Below are 23,818 nucleotides of genomic sequence, written 5' to 3'. Positions count from 1 at the left end.
AATGCAAAGACTAAAATGTAGGGCAACAGGACTTATCTTCTTCTTTCGGCTTTTCCGGGTTAGGGGTCGCCACAGCGGAACTCTGTTCTGCTAATGATTGGCAGTAGATTTTTTATGGGGGCCGAGGTGCCAGCTCGATGCCCAACTTTCAGCGAAGGCACACCCATTCTACGCATGTCTTTCGAACGCCACTCGACCATGGTTGAGGACATGCATACTCCACACAGAAGGCGCTCCAGCCGAGAATCGAACAAGAGAATGTCTTGCTGTGAGGCAACAACGCTACCGCTGCACCACTGCAGCTTCCAGCAACAGGACTTGTAAAATTCTTATTTCTAATGTCCCTAACATGTTCTTGAAGTCGTAGCTTAAAAATTCTTTTCGTTTCCCCTATGTAAAATAACTTACATGGGCATGACTGTACATATACTACTGATTTAGTAACACAAGAATATACAGATGTAGGACGAAATCTACTTCCATTAATTTTTTCAAAAGATCTGATTATGTTAGGACAAACAGAGCACCTTCCACAAGGGAAGGTGCCACATTGGGCAGGATGTATATTTAATTTGTCACCAGGTTGTGTGAATGTATTATGTATTAGCATATCTTTAATATTTGTACTTCTCTTAAATGAGATACATGGAACTTTATGTAAATTCTTCACACCTTCCTTATTATTAATTAAATAGGGCCAATAATATTTAATGATATCCGTGATTTTCTGACTCACAACATTATATACAGTTACAAAGTACACCTTTCTACCACCTTGTACTGCATCTCTGTCTCTATTAGCATTGTTTCTCTTTCCAGAGGAATCAGTACAAGGTGAATAAAAGTCTTAACAGATTTTATATAGAGTTCAGAATTAACATTTCATCATACCCTTTTTGTCTAAAGGCAACACAAGTATTTAGAATTTCCTTCTCTGAAATGTTCACATCATTACTTAATCTGCTCACCCTCAATAACTCATTATAGGGTAGAGCTTGTATAGCATGTGGGGGGGTGACAACTCCTACTTTCCAAAATGCAGAAGTCACTAGTACATTTTCTATATATACCAGCTACTGTAGTATCACCCCTTATTTCGAAATTTACATCTAAATAAACTGATTTACCCATTTGCATACCATCAAAGTCTACTTGAAGATGGTTAATATTTAAACTATTAATAAACAGGGGGCTAAATCAGAACCTCCCTTGCATAAGAAAATCAGGTCATCTATGTACCTGCAATAAAGAACTACAAAAATTATTAAAAAAAACTAAATCTATAGAGAAATTCAATTTCAAAAAGGCCCATAAATAAGTTAGCATACATGGGTGTGAAAGACGCGTTCGTTGTTGTTAGTAAATGCAATTATTGAACTCAAAAAATTATTTGTTAAACAAAAATGAGCTAATTCTGTAACATAGTTACTAACAGGTCTATCTCCCAAGAAAAACTTGAGCGCTTCAATTCCTAATATATGTATAATACTTGTGTGTAGACTTTTTGCATCTGTTACCATCCAGTAGTAACCCTCTTCACACTTAACATTTTTCAGTTTATCGAAGAAATGAAAGGTATCCTTAATATAAGAATCCAATCTAAAAACATACCTCAAAAGATAAGAATGTAAAATAAATTCCAATGTTATGTCAAAAAAATTATTCTGTGCTACCACTATAGGTCGACCTGGGGGAGGGCTCACATTTTTATGAGTTTTGGGCAAGCAATAAAACTTAGCCAAAGAGTTACCCTCAGTGTCACGTTTACATTTAACATCCTGCCTAGTGAAATAACCCACCCTGACACACTTTTTAATTAATTCTTTAAAATTCACAACAGCTAAATCATTGTCATTAACTTCCTATAAACTTTTCCATCAGACAAGTGGTAAATGCACATTTTAAGATATTGTTTATAATGATTTACAACAATTTTCCGACCCTTGTTTGAAGGTTTTATGACAATAATGGCAGTGTAGGCAAGACCGCTAGATAAGCTATCAAATCCAGGGCATTTAGAATCATGGGATGGAAATGTGTACGCACTGCATAGGGTGTGTAAGTTTCTCCTGTCAGGTGATCCCTAACTGCTGGAGATGCAACGAAGAGCAAAAAGTAAATTGTAGCCACATCTTTTGGGAATGTCAGAAATTAGATGAGTTTAAAGCAGCTCTCCAGGGGTTCATAACAAAGCTACTAGGAAAGCCTGTGGTAATTGAAACTAAATGAGTGATGTTCATACCTCTCAACCTGGAAACATCAAAAATCTGGACAAGGCCCATGAAAAATAGGTGCAAATCTGTATGCTGATTAACATCTAATTTGCATACATAAATGTGTAACCCCACCCACTCCAATGGAATTGTGGGATACCAACTTTCGAACGCAAATTGAAGAAGAGACAATCAAAATATGGCACTGAAGTCCCCCTGCAGCCATTCCAGTGTCCTGTTACCTGGCTATTTTGCCCCATTTACCATAAACACTAATGTATGCATACTGCTTTACTTCTACAATTATTTGAATTTTATTTTTACATTTTACAGCACAACAATGCAGAAACACTAAAATACATCATCTGGTAAACAAAGCAATACTGTCTCACAATGAAAATAGGCTTGACATTAAACTTTGCCCTTTAAACTCACATTCATTGAAACAGCATTGAAACCCACACCACATCCAAAGAAGATGCATCTGGCCAGTGGTGGATAAAGATTACCTTTGGGCTGTTTTCAAATCATTGGCCCCTTGCACACAAAACAAGAAACATACATGTGTTCTTTTCTTTATACACCTTCCTGACTTTATTAAATTATATTCCTTGTATAATGCAACACACATGTTAGAGCGCATTTTAAATTTATTGTTTGAACATTTTACACATTTTACCAGTAATCTGTACTGTAGGCAATGAAACAAAACACATGAACCAGTAATGACAAAACTGCCCAATTCAGAACTTTTCCATCATAAAAGTCTGCTTCCACACCCACACTATAAATAGAATGACAGTAGTGTAAGTCATAGGCATCTTGCACAGTGTCTCACACTTATTTTCAGTTTCATTTTTTGGGGGGGGGGGCAAAAGGTCAAAAACCAGGGACACATTTTAAACATTGCATGTATAATTTTGTAAAGTTGCTAGAATAAAATGTTGTGCTACCATCATGCATTTCACTGGCAGGTTTTGAACCCAGGACTCTATGCACTACATTCAGAACAACATACCACTATCCCAAATCAGCAGCTGCCTGAAAAATAGATAGACTGAAACTTAATAACCATCATTTAGTGAATTCGTTTCTCACTTCTCAACATAGCTCTTAACCTCAACACAAAAAACATGGACAAACAACAAAGCCAATAATGGGGGAATACAAATTCAGTTCTCACTTCTCACTCACCATATCTCTGAACTGTTAGCACAAAAACAATAATAGGGGAATACAAATTGTGTGCTCACTTCTTATCATAGCTCTAAACTCTTAGCACAAAAAAAAATGTTCTTGCTTCTCATCATAGCTCTCTCAACTCTTAGTACAAAAAAAAATCTGGACAAAGCTCAGAACATAACTTTCAACTGTTAGAGAAAAAAAATGTTCTCACTTCTCATCATAGCTCTCAACTCACTCAGAAATGGTGGTGGCTAGGGATAGTAGGCAATTTTTACCCTGTACTAAAGGTGTACAGGGTTTGAGCCTGAATATCTCTAGCCACCAAGTGTATTATATGGGGGCATTTTCTCACACACACACACACACACACACACACACACACACACCTCACCCTGGGTAGTTATTCCTCTGTTGTTGCTGCCATTAATCCCGGCTCGGCAAACTGCTGTATCCGCTTTCATGCCTGCCAGCTTGCAATTCCCGCCGTTTCACAACTTAATTCAGCCAGCCGGAAATGATGATGTCAGCTCCTTGAGCTCAATTCCGGCTGGCTGGTAGCCTGACGGAGCTGACGTCATGGCGCATGTGATGACGTCCGCTCCGACAGCACGAAAATTTTAAAAAAAGCAAAGAAAAATCGGAAATGAAGGGGTGCCACTTGGGGAATCGTGGCACCCCTTCATTTGGACCCCAAAACTCGGTACAAACTGAGTAATTCGGAACGGTTGGGAGATCTGGTGATGTTTATAAGTTGGTAAAAGGATCAAGAAGCACTGGAGCAATTTAGAGAATGAATTAATTTGATAGGAAGTAGAAGTCCTGCTTGAAACCATTAGAAGTAATTAATGACTGAAAGAATATGTACTGTGGTAGAGGCAGAAAAAGGAGGGACAGGAACCATTTGAGCAGTCAGCCTTGTGGGGCAAGCTTAAAGTCCCATATCAATCTGGATGTTAAGGCCTGGTGACCGGTACTTTTTAGTAAATTCATGTAATATGATCTGTAAACTCTTGGTACTGGAATTATTTTGGTAGCATCGATGGTTGTTACGTGATTTATATTACTGTATGCTTAGTTTAACAGTTAGGTTGACATTTTACAGACTGTTAAAACTGGTTGTTAGATTTGCTTGTAGGCTGGAGTGAAAGTTTGAAATCAGTACACGGTATAAAGCCATAATGGTCTAATGTCAGTGAATGGGCAAAATGTGATAGCCTAGGTGAGAGACCAACAGTATTAACAATGCGTTAACACTGGATTGGCTAGAAAAGCTTCTTTTCTGAAAAATGTTGGCTAACTGATTTGTTGGACAATTGTATGCGTCTTTTGTAGACTTTTACAAGCAGTTGACCAATTAACATTCCTGAGTTGGGGGGAGAGACAAACATGTATTACCACTGCTATGACTCTTGAGTTATTTGATACTAAATAAAGTTTATAAAATTAAATGGAAGATTGGAACTCTGAATTTAACCTGGTCTAGGTTTGGCTGCCTTTTAACATTTTAAGAAGCAAGGGCTGTAAGTGGCAGATTTTTTTGGCAGTGGAACAGTTTATAAAATGCATTGATCCTGTTTATTTTTTGTTTGTGTGTGTATTTGTGTGTGTGTGAGAAGACTGTATGTGAATGGAGAGGGGGTCAGTTTTGTCTGTCTTTCACAAGTGCTCATAAGTGTAAAGAAACATGCTGTTCTTTCTTTAACATACATGCTAGTGAAACCATTGGCTTCTAATTTTCAAGTCGCTTGCTTAACAGAGAAGGTGCAGGGAGATGAGCTGACCTCAGATTTCTTGATCATTCCTTAGGTGTGCTCCCAAAAAAACCTTACTACTTTGTTGAAGAGCTAGAATTCAGTTACAAAAACAAATCCTGACTACTGAAGCTCACAGCTGTGCCTTTTATCATTAACGGCTCTATAACAAGCATTGACAGTGGTCATGTGCATCTCCAGTTAATAATCTGTTGTTGATATACTGGCAGCTTTTGTTTTTGCTTGCAGATATTAGATGAAACCAAGAAAAAGAAATGAAAATTGGTGATCGAAGCATGTCTTTGCCATTTTGCAGCTGTTCTGTCAAACATTAAATATTCCAGCTTCAGTACACTGTTAAGAATCAGTATGAAGATAGCTCTAGAATGTTAAGAAGTTGTGAATGCTGGATTGTGCTGTGACCTTCGTTTAAATAAAATTTACACTAGCAGTGTAATTACTGTTCACCAACTGGTCACCTCTTAGAAGTGGTGTCAGTGTGCTGCAGAGTGGTGGGAGCATTGTATAGTATTTTGGAACTGAAGATGTGAATTCCCACTAATTGTGTAAATTGACTTTCTAAACCTATTTGATCCCCTTCCAAAGCTGTAGCAACTTCAGATGCAGTTTATTATGAAAGTACAGGTTGTGGGAGCAGAGCCCCCACAGAAGGGACTGCAGGACACAAGTTTAAAAATGCCCGCATTTGCAGTTGGTGAATGTTGACATTTCAGGCTTTGCATTGTCAGTCGGGGGCTGAGTGATAGAGATGCCATGCAATTAGTTTGCTTTTTTTTTATGCAGTCATGCACTAGTAGAGATGATTCAAAAGAAGAAAACTTCATAACAGAGAACTGTAAAACACAAACTATAAGCATTCTAAAATGTTAACCATTTAAAATGTTAGAACTCGCAATGCCAAGTCCTAGAATGTGGAGACTGACTGACTGCCAATCCAGATTTACATATACAAAATCTGAGCTTGAATATTCTGTTTTCTTCAAGACATGGGAATGTGGGATTTACTATATATAAATTTAAGGAGAGGGAGGCTTGCTTTCCCCACCCCAAACCACCACATTAAAGGATGCATGGGACTTTTCTTACCTACAAAATACAAGTTTAAATGAGAAGAGCGATGTTCAGTACTCACCATTTTCCCTATATTTTTGGTCTTTTGTTCAGTGTTTCATGATGTTGCATTATGAGTCCTGAAATTTTCAGTAGGGAGCCTTCTAAAATATATAAATTCTGAACAGTATTCAGATAACATGCACCAAATATTCTTCATATTGACCAAATCATAAGGATATCACAAGTCAAGCAAAAATGGTAATAGACCATGAACCCTTAAGTGTTAAATGAGAGCATTCCAAGAAACATCACCCACCTCTCTCATAAGTGGTCTAATGATGTTGTTGCTGCCATTCCTCAAAAAGCCTCACACCAGACATCACTCCATTCTGACATGTTAATAAAATGTTAGGTGTGCCATCTAAAAGAACTGTGGAAATCAGCTTGAAACAGAAGAGTTGTAGGGTCTTTCCATTTAGTATTGTTTAATATAATATATACTAACTTATTGACGCTTGTAACCAAACCATCTGCATTAGAGGCAGTTTTATCGCAGCTGTACTAGCTACTACGAGCCATAAGTCAGTGGGTATCTGTAAGTGCTAGTGGTAGACATATTTAACAATTTGTGTGGTGCTTTCTGCAGTCGCATAATATTTTCACCTCAATTTGTTCACAAAACATATGTGACAAATTTGGTGCATGTTCTGCATGTGACAGATGTTTAGAACAAACCCCCAGCCTTCTCACTTTTTTTAGCGACTTTTATTAAGTCATCACATGTTAAATGTTAACACATTCACAAGTTTATGTACTTTTTTATTTTTTTTAATTAAGTTTCCATTGTTGTCATGCAGTTTAAATATGTTTTCTTTTTAACACAGGGACCAGGTTCAAGGCTGTGGAGAACTCTCCAGCCATACCGGTTTACACTTCCTTCCATGCATTCAGACCACAAACTGAAGACATGAAAACTAAAGACGGTATATCAATATTCATTAAAGATAAATACACTTGGAGATGCTTCAGGTGCAATTAACTGTTGGTAGGACACCTATTCAAGTCATTACCAGCTACAGGATCCCCTCCATGAATCAGGACCCCCATTCTGCCAGTTTGGCTCTAATTGAGTCTGTCAAGATGCAGCCAAACACCATAGTTTTGGGTGACTTTAACTATCCATCCATTGACTGGGTAAATTACTCATGCTCAAACTCACTTGCCCAAAGATTCCTTGACTTCGTTTACTCCAATGCCCTAGACCAGCTGGTTGCCACACCCACAAAAGGTGCTAGTATCCTGGATCTGGTGGTTACCAATATGGGGGACCACTGTAGAACTCCCCAGTGTGAGGTCTTCCCTGGTGAGATCTGACCACAAATCAGTCTCGTTCAAAGTAACTATCACTCCTGCCCCCCCCCCCCCCCCCGCAGCAAGTAAACTAAAAATATGTCTCCAAAGCAGATTATAACAATAATAAGGATGTTTTGGTTTGTGTGGCAAAACCTAGATTTGTCCTGATAAAGCCGTTTTTAATTCAGTTCATCATCCATAATGCCCCGTCTCCTTTCTCCCTTCAGATCGAGTTTGCTGCTCATCAATAAACATATACCCGACCCAACAAAGCCTTACCACTGTCTACTGCCCTAGATTCCTGAGCCAAGTAACATAAGGAAGGCTCGTGTGATGTTCATCCTCCTTATACATGGTCAGGCCAATAGTGACAAGGCAGGGGGAAGGAGGGGGGATCATTGAAGACAAATGAAGTACAACTATTCAGATGGAACGTTATGGTGGGTACATAACTTCTTTATCTGAAGTAGTTTACTTCATTTGGTCTTCAACCTTAGAGACAGAGTCCCCAGCTACTTTGTACCTCGGAGGCCCTCATGGAAGGATATTCCAGAGCACGGCGGAGCCAAAAGAAGCCCTACCTCTGGAAATAATGTCCAATTTGTAGTGGGAAATGAGGGTATGTGATGAGGACCATGTGGAGGCAGAACAAATGTCATCCAAAGAGACCCTGGACCAGAAAGCCGACAAAGTAGCCATAGACCTGGTAGAATGCGCTTTTACCTGACTTGGCAGAGAAAGCCCTTTGGCTAAGTAAGCTCGGATAATGGACTAGGAGATCCACCGAGCAATTGTAACTTTCGAAATTGGTTTGCCTAAAAAGGGCTTAGCGTAAGAGACAAACAATTGATCAGATTTCCTAAAAGATTTTGTCCTGTGCAAGTAGAATCGTAGTTGCCTATGCACGTCCAATAAGTGCAACTTATATTTCCCTTGGTTTTGGAAGTTCGGAAAGAAAACTAGAAGATTGATGGTTTGGTTTATGTTTGCTTCTGATGCTACCTTTGGAAAAAAGGAGGGATTAGTACACAAGGAATACCCTATCCTTGTGGAAAATCATGTAAGGAACTTTAATAGGGCCTGGAGTTCCGACACCCTCCTGGCAGAGGTAATGGCTACTAAAAAAGCAATCTTGCAGTATAGGAACTGTAAGTCAACTGAGGCTGCAGATTCAAATGGAGGTGAGACTAAAGCTTGAAGCACCAAAGTAAGGTCCCACAGTGACACAGGATCCTTCGCCAGAGGACGGAGCAGAAAAGTACCCTTAAGAAAGACTTTGCACAGTTTGAATGAAGCCAAGGAGTTCATATTCTCCCCCACACAAAAGCTGGAAATGGCAGCCAGCTGAACTTCTACAGTAGACAAACTAGCCCCTTGATGGAAAAGGCTTGCTAAAAAATCCAAAATTGCAGCCACTGGAGCACTAAAGGGATCTAAGGCATGTTGAGAAGCCCAAACCGAGAAACTTTTCCATTTACTACAAAATTCTTTTCTGGTTGAGGACTTGTGGGCCGCAACCAGAATATCCTTAACCGGGGAAGACAAACAGAGAGTCCTAACGATCATGGGAACTGGAGCAGCCAAGCAGTGAGCTTCAGACTAACCAGGTCTGGATGAGGCATCCCCAGGGGATGTGAAATAAGATTCAGGACTGGATCCAGAGTGGAACTACTGCACGAGACCATAGGGATGGAAACCATACTTGGCGAGGTCAGAATGGGGCAATGAGGATAACTGTGCTCCCCAACCTGCGAGCTTTCTGAAGGGACTTGGAAATCAAAGGCAGAGGAGGATAAGCATAGAACAGACCGGGTGGCCAAGCAAGAACCAGTGTGTCTATGGGGGCTTCCCCCTGAAGGGGGTTCAGAGCAAAGAACTCGCTGCATTTCATGTTGGAAGGAGATGCGAAGATATCGCAGCAAGGATCACCCCACCTGATGAAGATCTGCTCTGCCACTAAATGATTGAGACAACTCGTAAGGCATCAGAATAGATCTGCTGAGCCTGTCCGCTAGAATGTTGGGACTGACCCGGAATGTGCATCGCTACCAGAAAATGGACAGTGGAGATCGCCCATTCCCACACACTCAAGGCTTTGCGACAAAAGGGGTAGGATCTGGTGCCCCCCTGTTTGTTGATGTACCTGTCTACTGACATGTCTGTCTGGATGGCAATCATTCCCAGAGGAAGATGGGCATGGAGAGCTTGCAAAGCTAGGAGCACTGCCCTCATCTCTAGAACACTGATATGTAAGTTGGTCTCTGGTATGGACCACGTGCCTTGGACTGTCCTTCCTGAGCAGTACCCCCACCCCCACCCTAGATGGGAGGCGTCTGTGGTCACTGTGGCATTGGGCAAGGGTAGAAGAAAGGGCTGACCCTTCACCAGATCCAGAGACTGAATCCACCACAGAAGGGAGTCCCTGCAAACAGAGGATATTTGTACTGGATAAGACAACGGTTGAACCAGAAGAGACTATTGGACCACCAGAGTCTATTGAAGAACCTACATGTGAAGGCGTGCGGTAACAAGTGGATTGTAGCTGCCATGGACCCCAAGGCCTTTAGAACTGATTCCGCCGCTGGGACATCTGTTTGCAGAACATACAAAACATATAGCTTCAGGTTGTGTATTCTCTCTGCAGTCAGAAAGACCTTAATTTGAACCATATCCAACTGAGCCCCAATGAAGTCCAGAACCTGCTCAGGGCTGATTTGGTAAGATTGATGGTAATGCCCAGATTTCGAGCCAGCCGTATAAATGAGCCCCCTGGCTTGGCACAGTAGATGCTTGGTCGGGAAAGCAAAGAGCCAATTGTCCAGGTATGGGAAGTCCTGAATACCCTGAAGCCTCCGGTGAGTCGCTATTACTGCCACCACTTTGGTGAACACCCTGAGGTGGTGGTGAGACCAAAGGGAAGGGCTCTGAACTGATAATGATTGGTTCCTAAACGGTAGCAGAGAAAGCATCTTGGAGGTTGATCGAGCACATCCAACCGTTCGCCTGCAGATAGGGCAGCACATAAAAAGAGTGACTATCCAGAATTTTGTCTTGGCTACTGACAGGTTCAGGGAAGAAAGATCCAAAATGTGTCTTGGGTCCCCCGTCTTGTTTGGCACTAAAAACAACCTAGAATAAATACCAGATCCAGACTGGTCTGGGAGGACCGGCTGGATGACTAGTTTTCTTAGCAGCTTTTCTATTTCCATGGCTGCTGCCTCCCTTTGTGCAGGTGGAACATCTGGGAGGTGTCTGGGAGAAGGATATGGCTGGCTGAAGGGGATGGAAATAGCCTTTGGATATGTTCTGCAACACCCAACAGTCATTAGTAATCGACCCCCATGCCGTTGGGTGTAACAGAAGATGTCCCCCGACTACTTCCAGAGAGGAGAAGTCCTTCAGGGCTGCTGGCCAGGTCTGTCCATGAAGGGTTCGCGAGACCCAGTATTTCTCGGGCCTCCTGTGCCTCTGGGCCGGTGTCTATCGTTGCCCCCTCTACCTCTGGGGGATGGAGTGTCCTGAGTGTCCCGGGGAAACGCCTGAGACTTTTGGAACCACGTCTTCTTCATCATTCACTGATTCCGTGGAAAGAATCTTTAAAGGTGAGGGTGGCAGATCCTGACGGCAGACGGTGTCTTCCCATCCTTCTCACTCTGGACATGTGTCTCTCTGACTGACTTCCCAGAGAGGGAAGAACCATCATACAGGGTGTTGGTAAAAGACGCCTTGAAGGGGTCAGTGAACTGACATAGCCAGAGCCAGGAATGGCACCTAATGGTGATTCCTGAGCCGGCCGCCCTAGCAGCTCCCTCCGTGGCATGGGAGAGAAGACGCATGGAAGTACTAGAAATTGCCTTGAGTGGCCATTCGGGCAGCGAACGTCGTCTTGTCCTCCGCCGACGTGGACTCTGGGGTCAACCCAGCAACTTCCTTTACCAAGTCTCGCTGCAGTCGAGTCAGGTGTGCCATGTAGTTCGGTGCCCTGATGGCAAAGGTCGCTAAAGCTTACACCCGCTTCCCAAAACGGTCCATCATCTGTGACTCACGGTCAGGAGGGTGAACCGTAGAGCTCTCCTGAGCGAGCTCTTTCTTTGTGGCTGCCGCCACAACCATAGCATGCACAGGAAATCCCTTATACCTATGCAACCTGTTGGAATGGGGGGCTGAGGACCTTGTCGGGATGCTTCGGCTCCACCGTATCCAGTTCCTTCCATGCCCGAGCTGTTATGAGATCTTTTAAGGGATCCGCGGGAGTGGACATCCAAGAAGTAGATGGGCCCATGCCAAATGCCCCAAGAAACACTGGTTTGTCAGGGGTTGTTTTGAGAGTAGATCACCCCCCCCTTCTGGCAAGGGAGTTCCATGATATCCCCAAAGGAGACGTCCTTGAGGGGGATCAGGGGGAACCTTCCCCTTCCTGCAAATTAATATCTGAGGTGAGGGGCCTCATCAGTGTGGCTCTCTGGGGAGGACCCGCATATGTTCTGATGCTATCTAACTGGAGCATCTTGAGGCAAAGTAGGCACAGGCTGTCCTTGAGAGGGCAGATGGTCAGAGCCATACCCACTCCAGACGGGGTCAGGGTGGAGTCTGAGAATGAGATGGTCAAGGGTCTCGAAGGCATCAAGAGAACCCTCTCCACCACTTCGAAGGCAAATGGAGAATGGATTAGTTTAGCAAATCCCATCGGAGCAGTTTCCCCCTGATCTGACAGGGGAGTTGGAGTCAAGACTCTAGGAGCCAAGATGCCAAGGGAGATTCTGCTCTCCGACCCACTCGGAGCCAACAGCACCTCCTCGAATCTGACCCCAACACTACAGCTCTGAGAGCTCGGACATACGCAAAGCAATGGCTGACGTTGAGGTACTGGGTACCATCTGCCCTGACCCCTCGGGTCCTTGGATCCAAGGGTTCTGAAACTGCAGGCCAGATTGGAGAAGGCATTATCGGTGTGAAAAAAGGTTGCGAGACACCCTCTCCAGGAGGTGAGGGTGCAGGCAAGACCCCCATCTAAATTTGGATGCAGATGAATTTCTGCATCATCTTGTCCATCTCTAAGGCCCTGGGTGGAATGGGCTGACGAGGCCACTGAAGCTGGTCTAAAAATGCGGTGAGGGGTGACGGGACTGCATTCTAACAACCTCCAACTCGGGAGAATTTCGGAAAGCGGACACTACCTTAGCGGGTGGACCGGCTGAATCACAGCAGTCGGGAGACCACTTATGTGGCCTGTCTTTCTTGGCCTTCTCTGCTTCCCCAGGCCTCTTGGGGGTTTGAGCCCCTGAGGCTTGGGAAGGTGCTGCTGTCGAACTAGTGGAAGGTGCGGAAACTGCCATTCCCAACACGTGAAGTAGATCCTTTACTATAAGTTTGTTCCTCCTGTCCTGAAGTGCTCTGTGGTTAAATCCAGCGCAGATAGGACAGGAGGAATTAAGGTGCACTGCGCCCAGGCACACAGTGTGTGGCCATCAGCCGGGGAAAGCTTGTGGCCACAAACTCAAAGCACCTTTTAAACCCAGACTTGGGGACTTCTGACATAGTCCCCTAAATAAGGCCTAAACACACACACCGATTGAGGATAAAGAGCAAAAGGGAAGGTTGTTTTTTTACACCGACTGTCGTGGGGACAAGAAAGGGAAGGGAGAGGAAAGTTCTTGAAAAGTAGTGGGGGGGGCTTAAGCACTCAACAATGTAAGCCCAAATCGACTAACATGCTGCGAAGAGTTCGGATCACGCTGCTTGCTGTATCAGCGGCAAATGAGATCTGAAGGGAGGAAGGAAGCAGGGGGCATTATGGGTAAGGGGAGGAGCTGAGAGCTCTGATCAGAGTTGCTAGCTATGTGACAGTGTTGGATCCATTACTGATCCGAAGCCCTAAGGCTGAAGACAAATGAAGTACAACCACTCAGATGGAACGTTATAGTGATTACATCACTTCTTTTTTTTAAATATTAGGACTGTTTCCTGCCTAGCCTTTTTGATTTAATTTCAGACCTGTACCACAAAAGATTCTGGGACATCGGTTGGCTAACTCTGAGTTAACCTAGGATCCTGCTGTTTTTTTTGTGTTTGATTATAATGTTAACCACACACACGTATGTGATATGCACTTACACAGCTGGGTACAAATTCTGGGCATTTAAAATTAAGGCATGGTGGCAATCTTTCATTCTGTTCATTAATGTCTATATTAATAAAAGATGCACATTGATAATCTCCTAACTAGGAGGCATTTTATCTGGCTTCAGAAACACTAAGATAGTAGTGTAGAGATGTACAGATGTTAACCCTGTGTTGTAAATATCCCTAAAGGCTTCTGTTATCAGAGATGATAAATACCCTCTAAATGCATGCTATGCTTCTGCTGAAAAGCCAACTGTTCCTTGCGCTTTCACTTTAGGTATCCTTTTAATGGCTAGGTCTACCTCACCCCAGGAGATCGAAGAGTGTAGATATTTGTTCTGTTGGGAAGACAAGATATGGTTTAGTAGAGGATGGTTCAAAGCTGGAAAAAAATCATAGCAGAGAACCATAGAACACAGACAGTAAATATTCTAAAATACATACATGTCAAACTGTATTCTGATAATGTATGTGTCAGATAACCTTCATATTGACAGAATCATAAAGATTTCACAAGGCAGGCAGAAAGAGTAATAAACCATGCATACATTTAGTACATTAGTTTACACTGTGTTAGGTGAACATACCTCTCAGATTTCCAGATTTTTGTGTCCTATGGTCTATTTCTCATAAAATCTGTGGTTTTCTGACAAATCACTGGGATGATTTGAGGACTGAAGTCACTAAGTAATGATTACACTTGAATTTCAGATTTCAAATCCTTCAGAAAATGCATGTTTACACAAACACTGTAGCAACTGTTTGTTTGTAAGAGCAATATGTACAATCTGTCCCTGTTTTTGGGCCATTGTCCCCCCATTTTGTCAGACTTTGTCCAGATTTCTTGCACTGAGAGGTTGAGAGGTATGTAGATGAGAGTTATCAGTATGTTTCTTAAGTAAGGACACTATCTCATAATCATTCATATATAATTTTTTTTCCAGAGAGTTTTTGAAGCGAACCACCTCCCTGGCTGACTTCACTTTATATATAAACTTTCATAAAACCATTACAAACCTACCTGTTAACCACTTGGAGCAAGAAATCTGGGCAAAGCCTAAAATAATGAGGGGACAAAGGCCAAAAAATAGGGATAGGTTTAAATATTGTTTTTAAAAACATAGAAAATGATTAGAAAAACAGGATTTGTGTTAGCATGCATTTTCTGAAAGATATGAAGTCTGAAACTTGTGTATGTTAACAGTTTAGTGACTTAAATCATCAGTGATTTGCTAGAAACCATAAACTTATGAGAAATTGACCAAAAATATGAAGTAGAAATCTGGACAGTTTGATAGGTATGGTTGGGACACTTCACTAATTCTTCCGTTGTTTTCCATAGTATAGTTTATAAAGGGAGAAGCTAGTCCCCCTTACCCTCCCTTTTAGAACATATGGGTTAAGAGTTTGTGCCAGCTCCTTTAAAGTTAGGGTTGTTGGAAATACGTTTTGCATGTAGTGTTTGTTGAGAACATTAGGAAGATGTAATACATATTCATGTATGGCATTCATAGTGTGGTGTGGACACTGTACATAATCTTAATATTCACCAAATGTTGATTACGGTAAGTAAACTTTCATTTTTTTAACTGAATATTCTAGATATGAATTGATCAAGTTTTGATACTTTAAATCTAAAGAGCAGTATGTAGTAATGATATTATTCTTTAGCCAAATGCTAGGAAAGAAGATTTATTTGGACGTCCTAGTCAAGGTCTGTACTCCTCACCTTCAAACAGTGGAAAAATCTTGATGGAAGTGACAGTGGACAGAAATTGCTTAGAAGTAAGTTATTTTCCTTGTTGTCTGTTATTTATATTTTTTTTAGACTTTTCTTTTTCAGTGTTGTAACTTATTGTTCAAGCATGAAAATGTCAGAAGGAGAGGATTTGGAGCCGTTTAATTTGCTTGAATATTATGTAGTGAGCCCTAACCAGCTTGCTCCTCTGCAGCCATTTCTCTTTCATCAAAATGTTTTACAAAAGATTTTTCATGTTACCAAAATTGAATCTGAGTTTGCTTTTAACGATGATAATTTTGTCTTTTTGCAGTGTGTGCGCTGCATATGTTTATAACAGTGCAGTCAATGTTTACTATTTCCTTTTTAACAAAATATTTGCATAGTTTTTTTCTTCCCGGCATTTAATGAATTACAGAGCAGCACAGTGGGGCAGCAGCTAACATTGCTATCTTTTCAGCACTTGATTCTGTAGTTAATTTCCCGTATAGGTTGCTTTCTGTCCTTCCTTTGTCCACCAGAATTTTTGATGAGTTCACCAGTTTCCTCCTGCACTCCATAGGTATGCCTGTAAATGAATTGTTGATGCATTACATTGCCTGCAGTTTTTCTATGTGCACATATTGAGTCCTATGATGGACTGTTGTATCATCTGAGATTGGTCCTCTATATTAAGCCTTTTGCTTTTTGGGATGGACTTTGATTTCCTTAAGATTCTGAGTAAGATAAAGCCGGTATCATAATATTAATTAGTGGAATAATATTTATTTTGTTCCTTGTTTTCCTCAACTTTTTTCTTAATGGGGTTGGCTTCTTTTATTTTCTCATGTTTTTATGTTGACATTATGGTTTTGCGTAGCTTAATTGAATGAAAAAGACTGTAGCCACCATTTGGAATGTCACTGACAGTGGTAGGCTGGCCTCCTAAATGTGACAGCCTGCCTTAGTAGCAAAGTAGTATGTTTAATTTACTGTTGACTTGAGAGCTAGGATAGGATGAATATGGCTAGGCTTGTAAGGGCTCCATGGCCGTTAGCGTAGTAACCTTCTGTAAACCTATTACTTGTCTATGACTTCCTGCATCAACAACTGTAATCAGTATGTCACTGGATTGAGGGGAATTTTGCAAAACATTTGTAGGAATGGGTCCCATTTGTTTGCAAAGCGCATATGTGGCATCACTGTGGTAGGGTGATAAATTCCATCAAGCAGAAGAGAATTCACAAGCAGTTTGGACTTTATAGCTTAAAATGCGAGTTTAAATGCTGGTGTAAGTAACCACAGCTGAGATATACAAAATGACTCTTGTTTGGTGGTAATATAGTTTAATTGCTTTTCCTGGTGATCATTTTGTACAGCATCATTTTGGATGTGCTGCAGTCATATCAAGTTTGTTCACATTTCAGTAGTCTTACATTAAATATTGTTCAAATATAGTTATATGATCATTCACATAAAATTCAGCATTGTAAAATTTTTACAGTATATTTAAAGCTGAATGTGTAACATCTGTACATGTGCCTATTCAGTCATTCAAGGTTTGTGCGCAGTTATTCAGTCTGTAGGCCAAATGTTTTCATTCAGTATGAAAATGATATGAAGACGAAGCCGCGGTGGTACAGCAGTAGCATTGTTGCCTCACAGCAAGAGGTTCTCCTGTTCGATTCTCTGCTGGAGTGCCTTCTGTATGGAGTCTGCTTGTCCTCCCCGCGGTCAAGTGACCGCCGAAAGACATGCGTGAATGGGCGTGCCTTCGCTGAAGGTTGGGTGTTGGGCTGGCAACTCGGCACCATAAAAAAATCTACTGCCAATCATTAGCGGACCGGAGTTCCGCTGTGGCGACCCCTAACCTGGAAAAGCTGAAAAGACAAACTTGAAAATCGTATGAAAACGGATGAATGTATGAAATTAGTAAGTTAATGCAGAGGGTTAAAGCTGTAAGCTGCTCCCTATAGTTAAGGGTGTGATTCCCTCACCCTGCATTCGCTTAATGTGTGATTTTGAACAAGTCACTTAACCAGACAGTGCTCCCAGGCGGAGTCTGAAAAAGGTTCATGTGGATCAGTGCTCTACTCTGATTAATAACTAAAGGTAAATAGTGATGTCTAGAGATGGGGGATGCCAAATTTAGTAGAAACTAGAAATGCAGATGATCTTTGTGGGCTTTCATTCTGAAGGGTCCTTTATTTTGGTGGACTGTTCTAGCCCCATTACTTGTCCTTAACCAAAAAATACAGAAATCTTCATCATTCAGTATAGACTCACCCTTCTCCCATTTTCTACCATTATTTCACCGATATCATCAGTGGACTGCTCTCAGCCGGAAAGGGTGCCCCCCCTCCCCCGTGTTCCTTTATGCCACATCACGTAGACAGCACTTGCTTAAATTCTTGAGTTTAATCATAAAACATCTGTTTTTCTTTGAATTTTTTTTTTTTTTTTTTTTTAGTGTAATCAATTTTTTTTCCCTGATATGCCTTCCCCTCAGCACCTACCAGCCGTGAACTCATTTGTCTCCCTCTGCGTAATAACCTGTCTGAGACCTCTGACAGAGAATGGGATCTTGCTGGAGAATGGATTATCCAGGTAGGCATCAAGCTTGTGTGCATGGCTTTTTCTTGGGTCTTTCCTTCCGCATACCCACAGATCATAGTTCTTCCCTCTTCCTAATGACAGTAAGGTCTGGCTTAGCCCCTCCCAACCCCCACCCACCAAGAGTGGTGCCCGCAAATGTTTAAGGGAGGGCCTTTAATTGTCACCAGGTCAGGAAACTACTTGGAACCCCTGCCCCATCTGAGTTGCATCTGTACAGATGCAAACTTGAGGGCTTTTTTTTTTTATTAGAGACCATAACCAAACCTGTCCCTGGTAGCTGATGTGTACTCTTGTCACATCTTCTCCTTGCTGCCTGAGTGGTCCTGCATATTCATCCCAAGAAGACTGACACAAATGTTTTGGCAGCATGAAACTGTACAACAGAACAAACCACCACCCTCCTGTAGGTATGAATGAGCAGGTGTCCTCAACTTAATTCCACTCTCCCATGTTTGCTTTTATATCACAGGCTGCCTATATATCTCAGATTATAGTCAGAACTTTCTCTCTGTATTCCATAGAAATGACAATTTTAAGCAGTTTACTTTTGACTCTGAATATAGTCAGCAAATGATTTTTCCTGCACATTTTGGTGCAATCTTGAGTTTTTCAGTTTCTTATATGCCATAGATATTGCTCCACAAGTGCTCTTGTGGCCAAAAGAACCTAGGTTTAACATATTGCCTGAAGATGTTTGAAACTAGACTATTGCTTTTGCCTGTGTTCTCTCTCAAAAATTTAATTTCACCACTATGGACCGCTGACTGAAAGTGGTCCATAGATTCCTGGGAGCCAGGTTGCATGAATTGATATTTAGGAACAGGTTGATGGAAATATTTTCATAAGAGGATCTAAAGAACTGAAGAACTAAAAAGCCCCCATATCTAAGGACAGAAGTGTGTGTGCTATTGCAGCATATTGAAGAACCATAGGCATTTGTGCCTGAAAGTCCTGGTATGGCTGCACTATCATTGGACTGTCCTATTACCTGTTTTACTATAAAAGTGGAAGGGAGCAAGCAGGCCCTTGTACTGTCTCCTGGCATAAAGGGGTACAGGACATGGAAGAGGGATCTCTGAGGAATTTACAGACTAATATACAGATTAACTGACTTGATTTTGACTTGATGGAATTTTCGTGGCCACTTGAAGTAATTAATGTGGTTAACAAGGAGGGACATGACATCAGAATCTCTAATAGATATTTTTGATAGAGTGAAATTTCCCACGCTTACTAACTCAGTCTGAATTTCCCTGAAACTTGGACAACCACTGGGTCCTAATGAATGCACCGGTGCATAAGAGCATACTGGGACAGTCACTACATTGCTTTTCAAACTTGTAGTTTAATGTACCACTTTCTGGAGAAGACCCTGATGAGCAGGTTAAATCAGAAACTGAAATTAGTGAGAGAAGGTACCATGTCTTCTGCCAACATCCTCGTAATGTTTTGGACAATATAGTATGCTATTTTCTGCTAGAGAGCTATCCTTTGAAGACACATTTTGTAAGGTAAGTAAGATGGTAATTTTCCATGATTTGGTGGCAGCTTTGAGATAAGTGGGATACCCAGGTCTTCAAGACTTGCTAGAGTTCTGCACCATTATCTCCCCTGTGATGAAGTTAGCACTGAAACTTGCTTCCAAGTTTCCAAAGTGCAAGACACAGCTTAACAGGCAGATCTGTTCCTTTGGATGTAGTTTTCTGCACCTGTCCCTGGCATCTGCTTCTGCTGTGACAATGATGTTACTTGAAAGAGGCGGTACCCATCTGCTTATTGATTAGCCCACCCTCCCCTTAAGGAACATAAGGTGTTGTTTTGTAAAGGTGAACGGTAAATGCTGCTTGTGTGTTAGGCTTCCACATTACAAATTATAACGTGCACCTCAGCAGGTACTGAGGATATGCCCAGCTTACTTGCTGGAAATGTTTGAAACACTTTGTGACTTAAGAGACCAAAAGAACATGTAGAATGCTAGACTGAAGTGTACTTTTAGTCCTGAGGTATGGTTTAAAGTACTAAACATTGTGAACCAGAGCTTAATATCAGTCCTTGGTGGATTTGTGAATGAGTTCCTTACACTTTTCCTTTTCATTTTGGCATTCTTTCTCTGAAATTCCTGTGTTCAGGATGCTCTCCCTATGCCAGTTCTGTAATGACATCACATGCCACACAAATGTGCATCTAAACTCTGAGCCCTCTGTTTCTCCTCTGTAAGTCGCACAATTTAGATCCCAATCCCATATCATGTTAATGAAGAGTATCCTTGTTTGCTGACTTAAAAAAAATATTCAGGTTAAAGTCTGATCCCCTTACAATCACAAAGAAGAGAGCCTGGCCTCAGCTAAGAAGAGAAACCTGAACAGTAGGCTCAGTGTATAAAATAAATATATTATCGTGGAATGTAAACGAGTTGGTGGGCAAAATAAGGAAAACAATTGTCATACTGTAACTCTGCAAGGCTGAAATAAATGCAATGTTGCAGGAGGCATTTAAGGAGAAAGGGGGTGAAAAATTAATTTCAGTTATTGTAGTTACTATGGTGCTGCTTACTATGATGGATTTGAAGTCTTCTTAAGATACTCAGTCTTTCTGGCTGGATTCTGCTGAAATCAAGTCTGGTTATAGTTGCATTCACAGTCTGTTGCATACAGTAACTTGCAGAATATACACTGATGAGAGAGTATACTTTGCAGCATCAACTCAGAGCAGTAACAAAACTTTTTATAATAAACCACACGGACTTCTGTTACAGCTTCAGAAACTGTCCTACTTTACTTCTCGTATAGTACAGATGATGTGAGAGATATAACATTTACCTCGGGACAAATGTGCCCCTACCAGTACCCCTAAGATAACTGGATTTAATACAGACTTTATATATTTTTTTAGTTAAGCACACCCTCTTGGTTTTGGAAAAATACTGCCTTGATGACGCAAATGCTGACACGTCTGTTCTTGTGCAAATGCTGCTAAGTGCAGAAAAGCATATTTTTAAGGAAACGCCTTGTGGATAAACTTTCTTAGAAAAGCATATTTTACAAGGAAACACCTTGTGGATAAACACATGTCCTGTTGTCCATTCTTTAAAGAAAGCAGATTAGTTTTTTTCTGATATGTCCTGTTTTTTTTTTTACATTCTTGCCAAGTCTGTAAGAAGTCAGCTTTCTTGATGTGTGTGTAATATACTCATAAGCAATTTCCTTATTTTTTTAAGCCACAGTCATTTACTATGGATGCTGATCACATATTACTAAACTCTGTTTCTGCATTTAAGCAAGCTTTATCTTATTCCCTATTTATGTTGCATAATTGTAGCAAAGTTACTTTCAACCTTAGTATATTGTTGAGCATAATCTTACAGGGGGACACCAGTCTTTATTTTATAAAGACAGAGTTTAAAAGAGGATATCATGCAGAAATGGAAGGAGGTTAAGAGAAATAAAAGAAAGGGGGCAGGTAATCATGTTATCAACTGTAGGAGTTTCCCTTGTAGTAGAGTATGAACTTTACGACCAGGTTTAGAGTATGTAACCATACAAGGAAACTGACTAGGAAAAAGGATTTCATTAGTTTAGTTTATATCCCTCAAAGCTAAAGTAGGAGAGAGAAAAACTATGATATTAGAAATAATGGCATTCCGGCAAGGTATTTTGATTATGGCAGGTGATTAGAATGTTATCTATGACACTTGAGTTGTGTCGGGTGGCCCTAGGAGGTGTGACATATAAAGAGGGGGAAGATACCTAAGCAGGCTCTTAAAAATATGCGGTACAAAGGATATCCATATGCACAATTCCTGTAAGATTTCATTGTGTTGCAGTCGCAATAAAAAACACTTTTCTCCTACCTTATTTAATACTCTTACATCAATATGACTGGACACCTCTAAAAACTCTTCAGTTGGACTGTACAGTACAGTACTTCAGTAGTGCTTTCCTACAAATCCTTAATGGTCTAGCCCCAATTAGAAAAATTTGTACCAAATCCAAACAGTCCCTTGTTGTCAAAATACACGTTGTTCTTCTAAAACAGTGACAGAGCCTGTTATCTCTTACAGAATAATAGAAATAAATAAAATATCATTGCCTACCAACAACTTTGAAATCAAACCAAAAAACTAATTAAACAAGACAAAAAAATACTTCCAAACAAGTCAGCTAAAATGTATGAGTAAAGAGACTTGTAGGCTTTAGATTGTGGAGACCAGCACAATTTTAAATTTTTGGTTTTGCAGAAAATGAATGTGAGTTTTAGAGAAGGTGACTAACAATGAAACTGAATATGCAGAATTAAGGTGGATAGTGGACTTTAAGGCATACATATCACCCGGCCTTAACAGTGCTGTGTTCTTAAAACCTCTCTTGAAAAAAGAGGGTTGCTTCACTGATTTTTAAATAATTGTTATTGGTTGTTGGTTTTATTTAAACCTTGTGTGCTAATTTATTTGTGCATTAAGTTCTGATGAAGTGGGTTGCCTCGAAAGCGCTTACCTAACTTTGTGTTTTGAAATAAATTTCAAGCATTTTATTCTCCAGCCTACAAGTATCTTTACTCATGCTTATATTTATATTCTTGGGTTCTTGGTTCCACCATCTCTGTACTTCCTACAAGTCAGCTAAAGTACCAGAAAAATCCCAAATGATTCTGGCACACAATCAACCTCCTTCTCAACCCAGGAAACCCACTACCCTAACCTCAACTCTGACCAGCCTAAATGATTGCATAGCCACTCAATTTAACTCCCATTTTATTAACTCAGTAACCTCTGTACTAAACAGAACTCCTAATACATCTCTGTCCATACCTAAAATCTCCAACAACAATTCTGCCCTCCTCTATTTCAAGCCTGTCTAAACAAGTTATGTTAAAAATTTCCTTTCTAAACTAAAACCTTGCACACTAGCTGCAGACCAGCTACCTGGTGACTTTCTACAACTAGCTGCTACTTCCATTGCTTACCCTATATCTATTCTCATTAACTGTTCCATCTCTGAACAGTACATACCACCACTATGGAAAATATCTCGTTATACCCTTACATAAAGGAGGCCCCTCTACTGATGTATCCAAATACAGACCCTTAGCCATTTTGTCACCACTTGCCAGAATCTTAGAAAAATGTATACACAAACAGATCTTAGACCACTTTCTGTCAAATAATCTATTATCTAATACACAACATGGTTTTTGACCTAGGCATAGCACCAGTACAGCTCTAATTAGCTTTACTAATATACAGTAAATCAAGTCAAAAACAAAAAACAACTAGTCTCTGCTACCTTCCTAGATATGTCAAAAGCATTTGACACCATCTCATCAAATACTTCTCACTAAACTGGCTTTCTACCACTGTAGCTCTAAGCTAGTTTCATAGCTACCTGTCAGATAGGAAACAAGCCACTTTATGGAACAATAAACTCTCCCCCATCTCCCTGTATATGTAAGAGTCCCACAAGGATCTCTCCTTGGCCTACTTTTATTCACAATTTATAACAATGTCCTAAACTCCTCAGCAAATCCAGCCTCAGTCATACAATATGCTGATGATGCTTCCCTAATCTGCTCTGCCCGTCTGTCAAGGAACTCCAAGAAAAAACTCAGGCAGCCCTCCACAATGTTGAAAACTGCTAAACAGCCCATCAACTTGTACTTAAAGCTAATAAAACCAAGCTTATGGTCTTCTGTAGTACCTCAACAACAACCAACCAGCCACCTTTCTCTACTTCCTCCAATGCCACAAAAGTAGAACTTGTTGAACATACAAAACTTCTTGGTGTCACAAT

General features: G+C 40.9%; 1 protein-coding gene across 1 annotated transcript in view; it reads left to right on the top strand.

Annotated features, from left to right (window-relative positions):
• UBR5 (ubiquitin protein ligase E3 component n-recognin 5) overlaps positions 1 to 23,818 on the top strand; it is a 3,965,620-nt gene that overhangs the window by 3,220,526 nt on the left and 721,276 nt on the right. The window contains exon 46 of the mRNA XM_044065648.1: positions 15,371 to 15,484. Coding sequence (XP_043921583.1) covers positions 15,371 to 15,484 — 114 coding nt within the window. The remainder of the gene's footprint in view (positions 1 to 15,370; positions 15,485 to 23,818) is intronic.

Source organism: Protopterus annectens, chromosome 3.part0 (assembly GCF_019279795.1).
Source record: "Protopterus annectens isolate FY-2018-M chromosome 3.part0, PAN1.0, whole genome shotgun sequence".
NCBI classification, from domain to species: domain Eukaryota; kingdom Metazoa; phylum Chordata; order Ceratodontiformes; family Protopteridae; genus Protopterus; species Protopterus annectens.
This window is presented reverse-complemented; position numbering and strand designations above follow the sequence as displayed.